At 50.6% G+C, this 18,639-nt stretch overlaps 1 protein-coding gene across 1 annotated transcript; it reads left to right on the forward strand.

Moving 5' to 3' along the window:
- Positions 1–7,120: 7,120 nt before the first annotated feature.
- DNAJA4 (DnaJ heat shock protein family (Hsp40) member A4) lies at positions 7,121–18,107 on the forward strand. The gene is made up of 7 exons (XM_087829127.1): positions 7,121–7,534; positions 11,076–11,256; positions 13,018–13,122; positions 14,024–14,251; positions 14,385–14,615; positions 15,783–15,883; positions 15,980–18,107. Exons 1-7 carry the CDS (start codon positions 7,403–7,405, stop codon positions 16,193–16,195), a joined length of 1,194 nt encoding a protein of 397 aa, XP_087685253.1. The 5' UTR covers positions 7,121–7,402; the 3' UTR covers positions 16,196–18,107.
- The last annotated feature ends 532 nt before the right edge of the window (positions 18,108–18,639 follow it).

Here is an 18,639-nt window from a genome sequence, read left to right on the forward strand (position 1 = left end):
AGGGAGGGAGAGGGAGGGAGAGAGAGAAGCATTGATGTGTGAGTGAGAAACATCAATCAGCTGCTTCCTGCACGACCCCTACAGGGGATGGAGCAACTGAACTGGCAATCTTTCCTTGCAGAGGACAACACCCAACCAACTAAGTCACATGGGACAGGGGAAGCTTATGCTTTAAAACTGTGAAACTCTCCTGGCCAATGTGGCTCAGTGGTTGAGCACTGACCTATGACCCAGGAGATTGAGGTTCAATTTCCGGTCAGGGCACATGCCTGGGTTTTGGGCTCGATCCCCAATAGGGGGCGTGCAGGAGGCAGCCGATCAATGGCTCTCTCATCATTGATGTTTCTCTCTCTCTCCCTCTTAATTCCTCTCTCTGAAATCAATAAAAAACAACTGTGAAACTCTCTCAAGAAAGATGTATTTAGAATAGAAATAGTTGAAAGAAAAAAAAAAAAAAGAGGTGCCTTGGGGGCTGGGGCGGGGGAGTACTGCTGTGTATTTTCAACATCAGTGATTCTAGTCTACTTTTTGTTACCATGTGTATGTAATGTAATTTTTATTATTTTTTTAATTTCGAAAAGCTGCAACCTGAGGCTCTGGCTGGAGGCCTCCTGGTCTAAGCCTAGGCTACACCAGGACTACAGGCCTCTGCTGGCCCCTGGTGGCCACAGAACATCCCACTTGCCCAAGTTTCCAAGGAAAATTCCCATGGAACTTGCAGTCACCATCTTCCTCCATCTGTCTCTCCCAGTCCGTGTTGTGCTCCCCTTCCCCCCCATGTGCCCCAGACATCTGATCCCAAGGCCCAACTGTGAGAATCCTGTGCACCTGAGGGCACTGCAGCCCTGTCCTCTTGGTTCCCTTTTTGAACCAAATGGGTGGGGTTTGGGTCCCAGGATCTTAGCTGAGCTTCCTCCAGCTCTACAGAGAACCCAAGGACTTTTGAGGCTCAAATCCCTCTCCCTAGAACTCAGATTCTCAGAGATTTAGGTCACCAGGATAGCTCTCCTGCAAGCAGGAGAAGTAGGCACATAGAGGATTCTAGTGAGTGGGGACAGGGCTGGGAGTGGGTGACATGCCCACCTAGGACCAGGCCCTTTGGGGCAGGAAATTTGGGTAGAAGAAGAGAAAGAAGGTGGCGCCCTGAGGCAACATCTTCCCTCACCTGAGGAGATCTGGATCGAGGGCCACATGACCTTCGTGGATCTGAATGGTACAGGGCAGAGGCTAAAGACACTGGATTACCTATGTGACCCAAGCCAAGTGTAAAATGGGGAATCTAGGTCGCAATGGCAGAAACCCTAACTGAAACCAGCTTAGCCAAAAGGAAAACAAAATAACTCATGCAACCCAAGATGAGGTTAACAACTAACTATGAGAGGATGAGGGATGCAGACTGGGGAAGAGCTGGGTCAGCCACCTGGACAGACTCACAGCTCTCCGCCTCCTTGTCCTCACTCTACGCTGGCTCCCTCCTGTGGAGACGTGGAGACTGGAAGGAGATAGCAGTCAGTTCCCTCCTTTCTCCCTCAGCGGAATGGTCTGAAGTACAGAGCCCCAGCCTGTCTACATGTCCTATGTGACATAGCAGAGACCTATGATCTCTTGTCAAACAGTGGGCTGCTCAGAAATGCTCTCGCCACCTTGTATCTGCGTTCCTCCCTTTCCCCCGCCTTTCCTTTTTCCCTTCACTTTGGTGCTCTGGGATCCACTCCCAACAAAGCCTTAGGGTATAAGCTTTGCTGTGGGCTGTTTAGGGAAACCTGGGACAAGACAGCTGCTCACAAGCTGTGTGACCTTGGATACATTACTTAACCTCTCTGTGCTTCAATTTTTTCATCTGTAAAATGGAATTATAATAATTTGTACCTCACTGGGTTCTAGTAAATTAAATACACAAAGAGCACTTACAGCAGTGTGGACATTTTCAATAAGAGCTTCTCCTATTTATTTATTTATTTATTTATTTATTTATTTATTTATTACTGGGACCCTACAAAGCTCTAAACTGAGACAGAGGCAGGTCACCATGAGGAAAATGGAGGTTTGGGTGACTGTCTCCTGGCGGCTGAGGGGGCTATTGCCTCATCAAGCTGGGTAGTGGGCTACAGCTGGGGATCCCAAACACCAGGGGCTTCTGCTCTGAGTCTGGGGACCTCTCCAGCTTCTGCCTGAGCTGGTTACATCTATGACCTCTCCCCAGGGATGGCCAGGAATGGGGAAGTTGGACAACCATCCAAAGCTTCAGAGTCCTGGCAAGTGGCCCAGGCAGAAGAGTCAGGGCTGAGGCAGGCTGGGGCAGGTCAGCGCTGCTCAGCATGGGAGCTGCAGATGCAAGCATGGCTAATCCGCCCTGCTCAAACCCCGCATCCTACTTAATGTCAGGCATCCACATCCACGTGCGTCATCATGGTGATTCTGTCGTTGGGGGACACTGGAGGGGGCTGGGACATGCCAAGCCCCACAGCTAGCCCTTACAGACAGGACTAGAGCCCAGGGCTGCCAAGCTGTGGGTGGACACTCATCAGAGGACTGGGCAAGGGTGGGGGTGGATGGAGGGGGGTAGGGTGATGGTGGAGGTTGCACTGACCAGGCAATGGAGTCTTCCCTGACTGTTCTCAGGGACCCAGTGGAACTTACAGTGCTGGGCAGTCACAGCTGAACGAATCGGCATTTTCTGTAATGTTGCCCAACAGCCTAAAAAACTATTTTTTTGTTTTTCCAAACAGGAATTTGACCACCTCAATAGACTACTGGTAGAACTTCAGGAACTTCATTCTTTATGGGGGCCTCTCTGAGGCAGAACGCAGACAGACCTTGACTCCCCACCCCACAAGAAGGCAGGGTGAGCCCCATGGGGAAGAGTCCCTACCCTGGCTGATTGGGAACAGGTGGGGTCAGCCTTGATCAACCCTTCCTGAGGACCCCTGAGTCACCCGGGGACTTTCTGAGCCTTTGTGACTGCTTCTCTTAGGGCTTTGCCAGTTTGTACAGGACTTTCACACTGCAGCCTGCGGGGTGATAAAAAGGGTCAGAGGGGTGGGAAAGGCCCAGGTAAAGGGGCTGGACATCCACTGCCTCCCCTCACTCCAGGCTTCCCTCACTCACTTCCTCTGAGGCTCCCTTCCCAGCTAGGCTGTAACTCCTTAGAAGTGGACCTCCTGTGCCGCCCAGTGTTCAGAGATGGATGAGTGGCCACACTGACTTGCACTCATCTGCCTGAGTCTGTGGTCAGACCTCAGCTGGGAAGGGAGCCTTAGACACCCTAACAATGAAAACAGGACTGTTTTTAAATCAAGCTTTTGCTGTATAAACAGGCTCTATGCTAAATAAAACATTTATGCACATTCTCTCATACAATCTTACACAACTACCACTACTACTACTAGTTATCATTATTTCATAGATGAGGATACTAAGACACACACAGGTAGCAAATAAAAGAGCTGAGCAGGGCCACCTGCCAGAGCCATCATCGTGTGTGTGACTTGGGGAAGGAGGCCTCTCTCCTTGGGAGGTCAGAAGTGGCTTCCTGGTGAAGGTAACTTTTCAGTGAAGGAGGGAGTGGATTGCAGGCACTGAGTTTTGTGGGAAAAACACTTCTAGAAACAAATGTAGGAGGTAGAAAAGTGCCAGGAATGTAGAGTAACCTAGGAGAGCACCTGGGGACAGGGGGGGACTGACTGAAAAGAAATATAAGTTCATAGGTTTCAGACCCTGACTGCTGGCTAAGGGTTTGGGGTTTGTGGTTGGCAGAATTATGGCCCCTGAAGATGTCCGCATCCTGCTACCACAAACCTGTGAATGTTAATTTACCTGTCAAAAGGGACTTTGCAGGTGTGACCAAGTTGAGGGTCTTGAGATTTGAAGATGATCTGGGATCATTCGGTTGGGCCAATGTAATCACAGGGATCCTTATAAGGGGTAGGGCAGAAGGGTCACAGTGAGTGAGGGAGATGTGATGATGGACACAAAGTCCGAGAGAGAGAGATCTGAAGATGCTTCGCTGCTGGCTTTGAAGATGGAGGATGAGGCCATGAGCCAAGGAATGAAGGCGGCTTCTAGAAGCTGGAAAAAGAAAAGAAAGGGGTTCTTCCCCTCCAGCGACAGGAAATGAATACAGGGCTCTGGGCGAGCACAGTGTGGGGTGCTGGGGTTTTCAGCAGCCTCATCTCACTGACATTTTATTTATTTTTTTAAAAATATGTCTTTATTGATTTCAGAGAGAAGATGGGAGAGTGAGATAGATAGAAACATCAATGATGAGAGAGAGTCATTGATCGGCTGCCTCCTGCACATCCCCTACTGGGCGTCGAGCCCGAAACCCGGGCATGTGACCGATCTCCTAGATCATAGGTAGATGCTCAACCACTGAGCCACACTGGCCGGCCCTCACTGACCTTTTAGAAAGCTAGATTCAATCTCATACTGATTTACCAAGAACCTTCCCTGTCCTAGGCACTGCTCTGGGCCATGGGGAGATTGTGGCAAAGGAGAGATGCAGCCCCTGCTCTGGGTGGAGCTACCGTGTCATCGGAGATCACTCCACCCTACACTGCATCAGAGGCCAGTGCCAAGATGAGGTGATTATCTCTAACCAGCAGCCTGAACAGAACCAGTTCCCACCTGGCAGTTGCAGGCCCTTTGCTTAACGGAAAAGGGAGTTATCTGAACGGCTCTGAGGATAGCATTTCTCAGCAGACGTGCCAGAGCCAATGGGCAGCCACTTGGCTGCAGCAGGTTTGTGCCCACTGCCCTTTCTCTGAAGTGCAGCCTGAGGGTCTCATGGGCACAAGGGGGTTCCGCAGGAGACTTCTCTATGATGGGGGGAGTGGGCTGGGGGAAGGCAAAAGGGGCAAGTCACCCCCAACCAAGCCAGCAATTCCACTCCTGGGAGTATATCCAACAGAAGTGTGAATGTCCATGCACCAAGACACAATAGAATGCTCACCACAATCGCCCCTGGAAACAACTCCAATGCCCATCAACAGTAGAATGGAAGCTAATGTGTGACATAGTCACACAACAGAGCACTAACTAACAATGAGAAAGAACTTTCTAAAGCCAGAAATAAGGATGAATCTCACGAACTTAACATTGAGCCAAAGCAGCCAACCACCAAAGAACACCAATTACATGACTCCATTAATATAATGTTCACAAAGAATACATGAATCTGTTTAAGAATCAGAACACGTGGGCTCTGGGAGTATCCTGCTGGGGGTGCACAGTGTTTGGGAGGTGGCACATGGGGCTTCTGGAGGACTGGTGATGTTCTAATCCTGGACAGGGGGTAAATAGGAGTGTTCGCTATGAAATACTTGAGCTGTACACTTATGACTTGCATATTTTTTCTGAGTACATTATATTACAGTGGGAAGTTAATTTTAAAAGTATTAATGGGCATGTTACAGTGATGGGTATTTTGATGGTGATGTGATGGAGGGGATGTGGCTGGGAGTCAGGAGGCCCAGGTTCTAGCCTCAACCTGCCTGGACTAAGATGCTGTGTGACCCTGGACAAGCTGTGTGAGCCTTTCTGGGTGTGTTTCCTCATCCCCAAATTGGGAAGGTGTATATGTGGATTATTTGATTTTTGCAAAAACTCTACAAAAACGCTTAAACTGTTGCTAACCTGACTCCTCATGTATAAAAAAAGAACCAAGACTTTGTTGGAACTGGAGAGGCTTCCTCTGCAAGGATTTATCTCCATGGCTAGTGGCCCAACTATCTGACCTTGGCGCAGAGGCAGGTATGTGATGGACTGGAAAGAACGTGTGGGCTCTGGGAGTATTCAGTCTGGGTTAAGAGTTCTGGCACGGTCCCCATCTTAATGGCAAACTACTTCACCTCTCTGAGGCACCGTTTCCTTGCTGGTAAGATGAAGATGATTATGCCCACTCTGCTGGGAAGGTGTGAAAAGTGCCCAGCCACTGGTAGGCAAGGTTGCTTTCCCTATGCCCAGTGAGGTCCCTAAGTTGGGGACGTTTCCTGCTGGGACCAGGCCAAAGACAACCCTGGGTCATTCTGACAATTTGTTGATCCAAACTAAACAAAAGAAAGAGCAGAGCCCTCTGCTAGAGGTGGTGCAGAGACTACGCCGTAAGGGCCTCCCCTGACCCAGGGGGCACTCACGTCTGCCCCTGCCCAAGAGGCCTTGGGAGGCTGGGGTTTGGGAAGGGATCAGTGTCCTGGGGGACCTGCCCTCACTCCCCGAGTGACCCTCCCAGGGCCTTGTGGACTTGCTAACAGCAGGTGCCAGGAGGTCCAAGCTCTGTACTGTGTCACATTTGGGCCCCACTCTGAGAGGGGCTGTGGACAAACCGGACTCTGGGGAGGAGTCCTGGGGCATGGGAAGGATTCTGACAGGGGAGTGACAGCTGGAGAAATTACTAAGGTTGGGCACTGCAGCTTGGAGAAGACTAGCGGCCTCAGGTCATCGGTTTTGCTAAACCACAGGCGCTCTGAATTTCTTGGCCTTCTCTGTGGGGACTAGTGTCTCCAACTCTCTCAGACAACCCAAATCTGCTTATTTTTAGACATTTTTCCTAGTACGTATATATACACACATACCCCTATATGCATATGTTCCTGCATACGGAAACGGAAATACATAGAAAAAGCAAACAAAGAAAATAAACATAGCTCATCACGTCATCCTCTGGAAGCAGCAGGTGTTGAGCCTAGTACCCAGGTGTCCCAAGGGTGGCAGTGCCTCTCCCCTGGGAGCCCCGGCCCCTTTGAACCAGCGGGGCTGGGCCAGGCTCCAGGCCCGTCATACTGAGGCAGGGCCTCGGGGAGCAGGGGGGAGGGTGTCAGTGCGCTGGGGTCTCAGAGGGCTCGCTGGAGGCCACTGGGAGGCAAAGAAGTGGCTCCCTCCCTGAGGCTGGGCCCCACTCCCGGAGGTGCCCGGTGCCCGGAACTGGGCGTAGGGCGGCTGGGAGCTTTCGCGGGGCTGCAGCCGGCTCGAGCTCCTGAGGAGGCACCGAAAGGCGCGGGCATCACACGCAGCCCGGCGCAGCGCTGGTGACCGCACAGAGGCCCCGGGCCGAGCCCCCGCACCCCCCCCCCCGCGCCGCAGCGGGAGGTCCGGGGAGGCGGGCGCCGAGCTTCCGGAAGGTTCTGGGCGTTTGTAGCGTCACCGTCCCCTTGGAAACTGCCACCCGCGCCCAATAAAAGCCGCCGCGGAGGCGCCGCCGCCCGAGGACCGGCTGGACCGTGACTGACCGGGCCGTGACGGTGACGGGATTGTGACGTGACGCGACCGCGCCATGACGCGGCCGTGACGCGCCCGGACCGGGACTGACGGGACGGGGACGGGACGCGAGGTGACCGGCCCGGGCGGGCGGCGGGGCGCGGAGCTGCCTCCTGAGCGGCGTCGCCCGCCGCGCCGCGGGGACAAGATGGTGAAGGAGACGCAGTACTACGACATCCTGGGGGTGAAGCCCAGCGCGGCGCCCGAGGAGATCAAGAAGGCCTACCGGAAGCTGGCGCTCAAGTACCATCCGGACAAGAACCCCAACGAGGGCGAGACGGTGCGGCCCCGGCGGGCGAGAGGGCGCGAGGGGACGTGAGGGGACGTGAAGGGACATGAGGGGCGTGAGGGGCGCGAGGGGGCGTGAGGGGCGTGAGGGGGCGGGGCGCGAGGGGGCGTGAGGGGTGCGAGGGGACGTGAGGGGGCGTGAGGGGCGCGAGGGGACGTGAGGGGACGTGAGGGGGCGGGGCGCGAGGGGGCGTGAGGGGTGCGAGGGGACGTGAGGGGGCGTGAGGGGCGCGAGGGGACGTGAGGGGCGTGTAGGGACGTGAGGGGCGGGGCGGGGCGGGGGCGCGAGGGACGCGAGGGGCGCGAGGAGCGCAGCGGCCAGGACGTGGGGGGACGTGAGGGGCGGTGGCGGAAGAGCGCTCCTCGGAGAGTCGCGGGCGCTCCAGTGGGAAACTGAGGCACAGTGGCCGTAGGTGCGCTTGCGGGATGACCGGGTGGAATTCCTTTGGGCTCCCCGCCCCTCCCCCGCTGATGCCCGAGCCAAGGACGCGGGCCCCTCTTGAGAACACTGACCGGGCGTGGCGTGCGGAGGATAATCCTCCCCGAGACGTTAAGCCTCGCACATCGTCTCACGCGAATGTTCCAGGCGCGCTGTGACAAATGACCCTCAGCGCCGGTAATGCTGCAGGGCGCCCTGCGGGACAGGGACCTGCACTTGCCGCGTTCGCCCTGTTCACAGCCGGCTTCTTATCCCCACGGCGGCTGCTCACCCACCGAGGTCATCGCGTGTCGGGAAGCATCGGGCGCTGTCCCCCGTGAAAGCTGGTTGCCCTCCCCACTCCTTGCACGCCTTGCCGTCTTATAAAATGTGGATGTCCCGCCCGGGCTGTTTGAGAGAGGTGGGGCTTTTGTAGAAGCTGGTAGCAGTGACACCCGGGCCGCTTTTGAAGTCACAGGTGATCCCCTTAGCGGTGAGACTGGGGGACCGATGCTAATATCAAAATACCTGTCTGCCTTAGCTGTTCCAAGCTGGGGGACAGGCTGGGTGGCAAGAGTGACAGAATATTTATATTTAGCCACATGTGCCAAATGTGGCGGTCACAAGTTCAAATGCTTTGCTGTGAGACCATTTGTCGGTGGCTGGCGCTCTTTCTCGTCTATATTTAGGTGGCTTACTGTAGCTTTTGAAGGGACTGGCTTTGGCCTGGGCGGTGTTGGTGATTCACAGACGTGCTCCCCACATCCGTGGGAAGCTGTTTCTGAGAACCTCCTGGAAGGAGGGCGCATCCAGGCTTCCAGTTTGACGTTTCAGAAGGGTGGCTACAGGCGGCATGTGGGAAAGCAGCTTTTTAAAGTTGGAAGTGACCTGTACTACATTTCTAGAGGCGTCACCCTGTACATACCTGTCTGAGCAGGTGGTTTGGTTTGTTAAGCTAATATTTACTTATAGCCAGGCACTGAATTAGTGTCACATAAGTGAGGCTGTTGGTGGTGGGATCTGGCAGGTCCTTCTCCACTTGGAATGTGCCCACTGCCAGGAATACTTTCCCCTGCCCACCTTCCACAAAAGTAATAAAACCCTTTAATTTTGTTGACAGGTAGAGCTTCCTCCAGGAGGCTGACTCTGACCCATAGATTGAACCACTGACCCATTCCTCCTCTTACTTTAATTTCAATTCCATGTTTGATACCTGCATTCCCCGCTGCTGTGGAAGCAGGGCAGGGACGATGGCCCCCATGCCCACTTACGGACCTGTGTCTAGTGGTAAAGTGTAGGTGCTAAGGTGTTTGTTGGCTGGCTGAATGAATGGAGAAATACAATTTAAAGAATTCTGTGTGGGAGGAGAAGAGAGACCTATAAAGGTAACTTAGAAGGGAAATTATTGCAGTGAAGGGGGAATTGGGAGATCAGTGGAAATTGGATTGGAAATCAAAGGGATGGTAGAAATTCTGTTGTGAAGTTCCCAAAAGAACTCATTCCTTCATTCACTCACCAAATACCTTCTAACTGGTCCTACTGTGTGCCAGGCACACTGTGTAGACCTTTTCTATTTTGTGCAAGACTCTGTGTAGTTCTTGTCCACTTTATCTGTCAATGGTGGAACCTTTTTATATTTTTCCTCCTCAGTCTGTCACTGTATTATTAATGGCCCTTCAAAAATAGATTAGGGCAGTCCTTTCCCCGCTTGCTCCGGGATAACTGAGACGGCTGTTGGTGTGTTGGTCTTTGTTTTGGGCCCCGTTGTCCTGTGTTGCTAAGCACTGGGCAAGTGTTTGTTGTCAAGCGCTCTGTATGGAGTCTGTACTTATCTCATCTGTGGCCGGTTTCAGTGAGTTACTTGGGCTGCAGGTCAGTAAGTGCATCCCTTTCAATGGCAATGATAGGGGTGTATTCTTGGCTATTACCCTGACTTTTGAGATGAGTTTGGTCTTTCAGCCAATTTCACTGTAACTTTTATTTTGAATAATAGATTTTTCATGAGAGTTTAAAAAAATCATAAAAGAACATAATAGTGCAGAAAATTTCAGAATATAGAGGAAATTACACGTCGCCCTGACTGCTATCACTATGCTTCCTTCCAGGCTTTTTCCAGGATGATCGTACTTTTTTTTCTTCTCGCCACTTACTATTTTATCACAAATACTTTTCCAAGTTGCTACACAGTCTCCAAGCCATTTTCCCCCCAGGAGCATAGTAATTTCATTAAGGTTCTATGGAAAATTATCCCATTCTGAAAGGTGAGCTGGTGAGAGCACTGATCTCCAACTGTGACACGGGGTAGAGGCAGGAAGCTGAATTAGACTCCAGAGCTATTTTTTCTCCCAGTGCAAGATCCAATCCAGGATCACAGATTAGTTGTCCTGTCGTTTGCAGAATATCCTTCAGTTTGGGTTTTCTGATTGTTTCTTCACAATTGGATTCCAATGATAACATTTTTGGTGGGAATGTGACACATGGGGTATTTTGTCTGTCTTAGAGTACTGGAGATACGTCTTTGAATGTAGCGCCAAAAGGATTTGTTGACAGATGAGATGGCAGGGAGAGGGTACATGAGGTTTTGGCCTTGCCAGTAACAGATACGGGGAAAACTGGGAGGGGCATGACTTTGGGGGAAAGTATAGGTTTGCACACAGTGTCTGCAACCTGCAGTGGATAGGTGCTCACAAGATGTCTGTAGTTGAATTTCATGCTAGTAAACTGTAAAGCAATCCTCATGAGCTGGGAAGCCAGCAGCAGCACCCAGGAGTCCTGGGCTTTCTCTGCTGTAGGTTGAGTCCTGGCCTAGGCTTACTGCCTCCTAGTTCCACGCAACTTTCCTCTCTGGTGCAGCCAGAGTAGGGAGAAATTTCCCTTCCCCACCTGCTCTCCCTTATTCTCTGCAGTGGCCCTGCCACTAGTCCCCTAATGTGTGCCCTGTGTTTCCCACCTTACAAGGGGAGTAAGTGGAAAATTTGGGTTCCAGATAATGGACAGACCAGCTACTTTGGGGGTTGGTGCAAAATACCTCTGACATTGCATTCATATGGTGGGTTTGCTTAATAACACAACTCAAACCTTCTCTCTCTTTAATTGCTCTCTTTTTCTTTTAAAGTTTAAGCTCATATCCCAGGCATATGAAGTGCTTTCAGATCCAAAGAAAAGGGATATTTATGACCAGGGCGGCGAGCAGGCGATCAAGGAGGGAGGCTTGGGCGGCCCCAGCTTCTCTTCCCCCATGGACATCTTCGACATGTTCTTCGGTGGTGGAGGGCGGATGGCTAGAGAGAGAAGAGGTAAATGCTTTTAAAGACCTTAAGCAAGTTGTATCGTTTCCAAATTGTCCGTTACTGGAATCAGGACAGATCGTGCCTTAAAAGGGTACAATTGTCATGGTTTGGGACCATCAGCTTTAACTACTTCATCACTTGTCTAGTATCCAGGCTATCTGGAATCTCTTAGCATATTTAGCAATAACCTGCCACCCTCCAAACACCACGTATAACGGAGCAGATGGAGTTGTGAGTAGAAAGGAGGAATGCCAACTTCATCTTGCCCTCATTTTTTCCGTTGTTGGGGTCAAGCTCCTGAGTGTCCTAAGGGACATAGTGGCACCTCCTGTGGTTATTAGTGATGCCTCTGCTAAGAGTGCTTTCTTCCCTCCCACACTCCCACCTTCCCGCGCCTCCTGACCTGGGCCTTCGGGCTCCACTTCTGCCTGGTGCTCTCCTATGAAGCCCGGCTTCATTTCCTTAGCCTGCTCAGGAGATTTTCTAGGTAACAAAATTTACTCCTTTATGTTTGAACATCTTTGTAAAAGAAAACTGCCTCCCTCTTCAGAAAGCATTAAGATTAGCAACTTAATCCCCAGTAAGTGAATGAGGGATTTAGTCCTGAGCTGAATGGCCCTAGGCAGTTGTTTTTAGAGTTATGGGCTTTGCTCTTCCTAATTGTTCTACCTCTTACCTCCAGACCATGAGCTGTCACCTCTGACCGTTACTGGTGATCTCTAACAGCCCCCATTCTCCTGTTCAGTTTACTGTTGATAAACTGCTTTGTATCTTGAAACCAGATAGATAGCCAATGTTACCACCAAGGATAAAAGCAGAACCAAAAAGCTGTGCATTCGGGTTTCCAAAGGGTGGTGTGGGTCAACAAGAGGCCTCTAAATAAGGCTGTACTTGGTCTCATGTTATAATTGACTTTGAGCTTCAAAATGCTTGCCTGTCTATTCTGTGAACAGTATACTGAAAATCGAAGTGTTTATGAGGGAAAAAATCCTTGCCCTGTTGTCTGGGTACATTGCCTGCTTGTATAATTGACAGTGTGGATGTGATTAAAACCTTGGGTATCTCTTGCCCAGTTCTCTCACTGTCTTGAGATGAACAACTTCTTGCCCGTAATTAAGTCATCTCTCAAAGGTGACAGCCAATAAACAAGGACAGCTTGTCTCAGTGTCTGCGAGCAGCAGCGGAGGCTCCTGGTGCTCTGGGCTCTGAGAGGCTGGCATAGTGCCAGAGCAGACAGACTCCCGCCCTGAAGACAGAAGGCCCACTGTCCTGAATGCACAGACAAGGTTTCGGCAGATGAAAGAGCTCCCACTTGGCCACAAATGACAGAAAGGCTCAGAGTGAAGTGCACTAGGCTCAAGGAAGAGTCTCAATGAGAGGTCCCGAGAATGGTTGTCATGTGTTCATCTGTGAGGAAAGGGCTCCTTTCATGGAAATTGTTAATCAATCATTGTAACATTGCTTTAGGTTCTCAGTGATCTCTGTGTTCAGATTTGTTTTGGAAATAAAGATGGAAAGTCTTTGTGGTGACATCTATAAATGATTACTTAGCTCAGAGCTAGAAGGGGTATTGTTCTCATCACTGGCAGAAAGCCAGAGAAACAAGGCAGGTGTAATAGCAGCATTGCTCCCCACAGGGAAGGGGACTGATGACACAGCCTCGAGTCTCTGGAGAGACTTCACACGAGTGTCATCTGGGTGGTGTTTAATACAGTGGCATATTTACTACAGTATTACTAATTGGGTTTTTTTTCTCCCTTTGGTAAGGCAAGAATGTTGTACATCAGTTGTCTGTAACTCTTGAAGATTTATATAATGGAGTCACAAAGAAATTGGCCCTCCAGAAAAATATAATTTGTGAGAAATGTGAAGGTAAAAATAAATTTTCAAATAACTCTCCAAGTTCTGATCCCTTAGATCCAAAAACAATTCTGATTATGTTATAATTCAGAGGAAAACAATTTATCTTTTCAAATGTGAGGGTCAGACAGATTGCAAAAAGGTAGCCTGAGAGACAAATTTGTTTCATTTGGCCCTGTACATTTTTTATTTTGAATACATATTTATTTAATATGTTGTCAATTATTTAAAATTTTTTTAAATCAAGACAGTCCACCCACCCTAGGGGTCAGCACACTTTTTCGGTAAAGGGCCAGAGAGTACAGATTTCAGGCTTTGTGGGTCATGTGTGCCCTGTCGTAACTATTCAACTCCTAGTGCAAAAACAGCTACAAACAATACATAAGAGAGTGGACATGCTTGTGTTCCAATAAAGCTTTATTTACAAAACCAGCAGCTGGTCGTGGTTTACTGACCCTTGACTTAAATGTGAATGTAATTCATGTAATTTTTTTAAGTCTGATTTTTCAAGAGCAATCAGATCCATATTGTCCCACGGAGAACAGGCTGAGCTGGGCAGCCACCCCTATGGACAGGGCTGTGTTCTCTAGTTCCCCGCAGCCCCCCTACTCGGTCACCTGTAGGCACGGGTGTTTTTCCACTCTGAGGTGGAAGAACACAGTTGATGGTGCTTTAGTAATGAATTTGGCTTGGCACAGCCAAAAACACAAATGTTTGGGATCCCATGTTAACATCTGGCGGTTATCTGCTTGGCTAGACCCACCCAGTCACTTCCACATTGCTTGTCATGTTTGTAAACAGTCAGAATTCAAACCCCAGTGTCCAAGCAGTGGTTCCTTACTCTCCTGCTGTGGCGCCAGCAGCTATGCTTCTTGGAAGAGCTCAGCTGGCACCTGTCCCCCCCCACACCCAGGTGTTGGAGGAAAGAAGGGCTCTGTGGAGAAATGCCCGCTGTGCAAGGGCCGGGGGATGCAGATCCACATCCAGCAGATCGGGCCGGGCATGGTTCAGCAGATTCAGACTGTGTGCATCGAGTGCAAGGGCCAGGGCGAGCGCATCAACCCCAAGGACCGCTGCGAAAACTGCAGTGGCGCCAAGGTGACCCGGGAGAAGAAGATTATCGAGGTGCACGTTGAGAAAGGTGAGGCTGCACACACGTAGCGCTCTGCGTGGGCTGGGCGTGCTCTTTGGTGCTCTGTACCTTCTTCAAGAGCTTTGTAGCAAGTGTGGCTCTGAAGAGAAACGGCTAATCAGAAAGGGATGATGTTCCATAGGTATGAAGGATGGGCAAAAGATACTGTTTCATGGAGAAGGCGATCAGGAGCCTGAGCTGGAGCCTGGTGATGTCATAATTGTGCTTGATCAGAAGGATCATAGTGTCTTTCAGAGACGAGGCAATGACTTGGTCATGAAAATGAAAATTCAGCTTTCTGAGGCCCTTTGTGGCTTCAAGAAGACGATAAATACCCTGGATGACCGAGTCCTTGTTATTACATCCAAATCAGGTAATGCTGCAAATGTGAGTTCCTGCTGCTGTTGTTCTGTATGTTTGGCTTAAAACCACTGGCCACTTGCTCGGCCCGTGTGGCTCAGTGGATTGAGCGTGGTCCCATGTACCAAGAAGTTGCCAGTTTGATTCCTGGTCAGGGCACATGCCCAGGTTGTGAGCTTGATCCCCAGTAGGGGGCGTGCAGGAGGCAGCCGATTGATGTTTCTCTCTCAAGGATGTTTCTCTCTCTCTCCCTCACTCTTCCTCTCTCTCTAAAAAAAATCAATAAACACATTTTAAAAAAACAAAAACCACTGGCCACTTAGCCTGGTTTCACCTTTAAGGTTGACTTCTGTTACACAAGTTAGTGACTTGATTTTCTCTTAAGTTTAGTCATCAATGACTTGAAAATTTATGAATTTTTAAAATATTCCCCTAGAAAAACAATTCAGACTGGGAGTGGGGGAAAGAGCCTCAAATAGGAATCTTGGAGGTCTAAAATTCTAACTGGAAACTGCCAATTTAACTTAAATTTTAAAGTTTATTTTTGTATAAGAAAACAGCAGCTATTTTTCTATCAAGTGGTTATCTGTGCTGATTTGTCCACATGTCCCTCTAGCCTCTGTTGTTGAATACATGTGAGAGACATTCTAAAATAGAATTTTCCTGAGAAGAGACCTGTCAGCTTATCCTTGCAGGCATCCACAGAACTGTCTGCACCCCCCCCCCCCCCCCCAGGAGCTGGAGGGAGCTCCTTGAGGAACCAAAAGGGTTCTCAGGGGCCTGAGCTCTCAGCCTGCTAGCTCATGTAGACACCAGGCTCCTAGGAGGGTGAGAGTCCATGTGGGCACCGGAGCAGCTGTTTAGAAGGGGCTAAGGGGACTGCAGGCAAATTGAAAAAGTGAGACCAGCCAGGTGAGGACCTTGCCTCGGAGCTGCCTCAGAGTAGGACTTGCGTCAGTTGTCCATGTCAATGTCTGGACAGGTGTGGGGGTAGCCGAGCCACCCAGGCACCCTCAACCCCTCACTGGGTGTGAGCAGTGATACACTGGGCCCCTGGCTGGCCACAGGCTCAGGGAACATTTCCTGCAGCCATCTGAGATTTACAGCTAGATGGGTGGGAGACGGACCCCTTCAGGCCTCCTTGCACCTCCGTTTCATAACCGAACCCTTTCTGCTGCAGGTGAGGTGATCAAGCACGGGGACCTGAAATGTGTGCGTAATGAAGGAATGCCCATCTACAAATCACCCCTGGAGAAAGGCAGTCTGGTCATTCAGTTCCTAGTAAGTCCATGTGTCTTGTTCTCAGGGGGCACATTAAATGGCTTAATTGGGATGGGAAGAAATAGCTACTGCTCTTTCCCACCTCACCCTTTACAGGTCATCTTTCCTGAAAACCACTGGCTTCCCCTAGACAAGCTGCCTCAGCTAGAAGCTTTACTCCCTCCTCGGCAGAGCGTGAGGATCACAGACGACATGGATCAAGTGGAGCTCCAGGAGTTCAACCCCAGCGATCAGAGCTGGCGCCAGCACCGGGAGGCCTACGAGGAAGACGAGGATGGGCCCCGGGCTGGGGTGCAGTGCCAGACGGCGTGACGTGGCCCTGGTGCCCACGCATGTGAACGTAAGGTGGCACAGTGAAAGTGGCCTCGCTTTAACAGCCTGTCAGGTGTCCTGTGTACGTGTTCAGCATTCTCAATTGCTGAGTGTCCTTTGGGTTTTCTTTTGGTTGTAACCTAAGTTATAGCTTAATTTATATTTAAATGTTTTAAATGTAAACCACTTCTAGTCTGCATATGGAATCTGTTTATTTACATGTTCAGGATCCATTGGAGGTGCCAGTGACCGCACAGACATGTTGTGCTTGCAGTGGCTTTGCTGTAATTCAGTCCCACCAATAAAGCACAGCCCAGAATGCAGCCCTCTGCCCCCAGCTGACCTCCAGGCACCTGGCCCATCTCTGGTCTGAGTTTCTCTCCCCTCCCTTCACGGTCCAGGTGCTGAGGGCATGATCTCAGGGCTGGTAACGTGAGTCTAGATTCTAGCTGGTCCGCCTAGAGAATAAAAGCACATCTGGGGACTAGAGTTGGCTGCAGCACCTGGGTCACGCTGACTGGGCTGCAGGGCCAACTTTGTTCTAGTATTCTGTACCCGAGTGAATGGAATGGAGAGTGAGTGTGTCTGACCACCTTTCTTGGAAGCTTCCTGAACCTTCCAAGCTTCATGAAGACAAACCTGTTTTAAATGAAATGCTGATGTAACTGTTTGCCTGTGCCCCCCGCACCTTGTTCTTTGTGTTTTAATGATTTTCTGTTGACAACTTTCGCAATGCTTTCCCACCAAAGTGCTTACCTGTAAAGAAAATGAAATCACCTGTGTCCCCAGCAGCTTCAGTGCAGCCACTGAAGCTGTGGGAGAATGTGGGTAGTAGGCCCCAGGGCACAGCCCGCTTCCTGGATGACTTGAGGATCTGGAGAGGTACAGGATGTGTTTTCCACCTCAATCTCCCAGACTCAGCCCCCTTCCAAAGGATTGCACCTCTCACTGCACAGCCATAAATAAGGGCTTCCTGCTCGTGACAATGTCTGTGAGACCTGCACTGACTGCTGCCGTCTGTGTGGATGCTCACTGTGAATGACAGCTTGTTGGGAGGGATGTCAGTCATTTCACTCCTGACAGGTAGACTACACTTTAAATTTCGTGTTACCTCAATCTTTAGCTATTACTGATCCTCTCCTTCCCAAAACAGTCCTGAAGGAAAAAACTACCTTCTCAGCTGCTGGGTTAAAGCAGAGGTCACTGTCACATCCACCCTGACTTGGCCATGCAGCACCTGTGGGTGTGGCTCAGGCCAGGACCTCCCCTGGGAGGTCCTCCCCAATTTGCTCAAAATGGGTATAGAAGAGCCCACCTGAGCCACTGTGATCACTGGTCAGGACAGACATAAAACCTATTCTTCCAGCCAAGCCCATGTGAACATCAATTTACAAATGGTCCACAACTGCAGGGTGTCCTGTTTCTGTGCTGTCACTTCCTAATGAATTATTGCTAGAAGACTGTCTAGTTGATGACGGGGCAAAATTACATCCAGCTCCTTCCTTGTCAAGTAAATGGAATTTGGAGGGTGTTGCTTAAAATTTATTCCACCTGTACATTTGTCACTTTAAAATTAAAGTTGAGCTGGTATGACAGACAAATGGCTGTGGTTTTTTATTTTCTGGGCCTCAAGGGAACCGGGTTAAGTGGCAGCTTGCCTCGCACTGGCCAATATAATGGAATGAAGTTTCCACTCATGGAGCTTCTATCTGGGGGACCAGTGCGAACAGCAGGTGGTGGTAACTGCTATGAAGAACAGAGTGATGGGAAAGGGTGGCAGGAGCGGCGGAGGCCTCTTCCCTGGCCTCTGAGCAGCTCCCTGAGTGCAGTCTGAGGGAGGAAAGCTCCAGGCTGAGGAGACGGCAAGACCTGTGTGGTCGCAGGAGGGTGAGCAAGACCAGGAGGCGGGGGAGAGGCAGGGGCACAGGAGCTGACTCACAGGCATGTGAAGTTCTGATCGATAAAAAGAACAAGCTCAGAGTGTCAGCTACACGTACTGTTCACACGCAGACCAGCCTCAGGCACAGGTGCTCCGGGGTAACGGGCGGGGCTGCGCTCAGCAACAGGCACCAGGAGTGCCTGTAATCACTGGGGCAGCAATGTCCACCATCGAGCAAGAGTCTTCTCTGAAATTAGGAGGGTAAACAGAGAGTGTGGTAAGGGCCATTATTAATACATCAAATAGAAGGATGCCCAGATGGGAAGGACTGCAGGACATCCCTAGCTAGTCAAACCCCATTTCCTCCAGCACCCCATTCTGGAACAGGTCAGCTTCCTCATCACAGCTTCTGCATGACCCTGGGACACCAGGGTGAGCCTGTGTCTCTAAGCTGGAAGTCCAGTAGGTACCTGGATCTCCATCTCCAAGGCAGATGCTTGCTTTCACACAACGGTGCTGACTCCCCTCACTGTGTACGGTTAATGGCACATGGAAACGGAGCATG

This window comes from Miniopterus natalensis, chromosome 22 (genome assembly GCF_054644295.1).
Source record: "Miniopterus natalensis isolate mMinNat1 chromosome 22, mMinNat1.hap1, whole genome shotgun sequence".
NCBI classification, from domain to species: Eukaryota; Metazoa; Chordata; class Mammalia; order Chiroptera; family Miniopteridae; genus Miniopterus; species Miniopterus natalensis.

Excerpts from the sequence above, each read along its gene's own strand:
- DNAJA4 (XM_087829127.1), top strand. The coding sequence starts at position 7,403 with ATGGTGAAGGAGACGCAGTACTACGACATCCTGGGGGTGAAGCCCAGC. Across the intron at positions 13,123-14,023 it reads AATTTGTGAGAAATGTGAAG|GTGTTGGAGGAAAGAAGGGC; the intron begins GTAAAAATAAAT and ends CCCCACACCCAG. Across the intron at positions 15,884-15,979 it reads GTCTGGTCATTCAGTTCCTA|GTCATCTTTCCTGAAAACCA; the intron begins GTAAGTCCATGT and ends CACCCTTTACAG.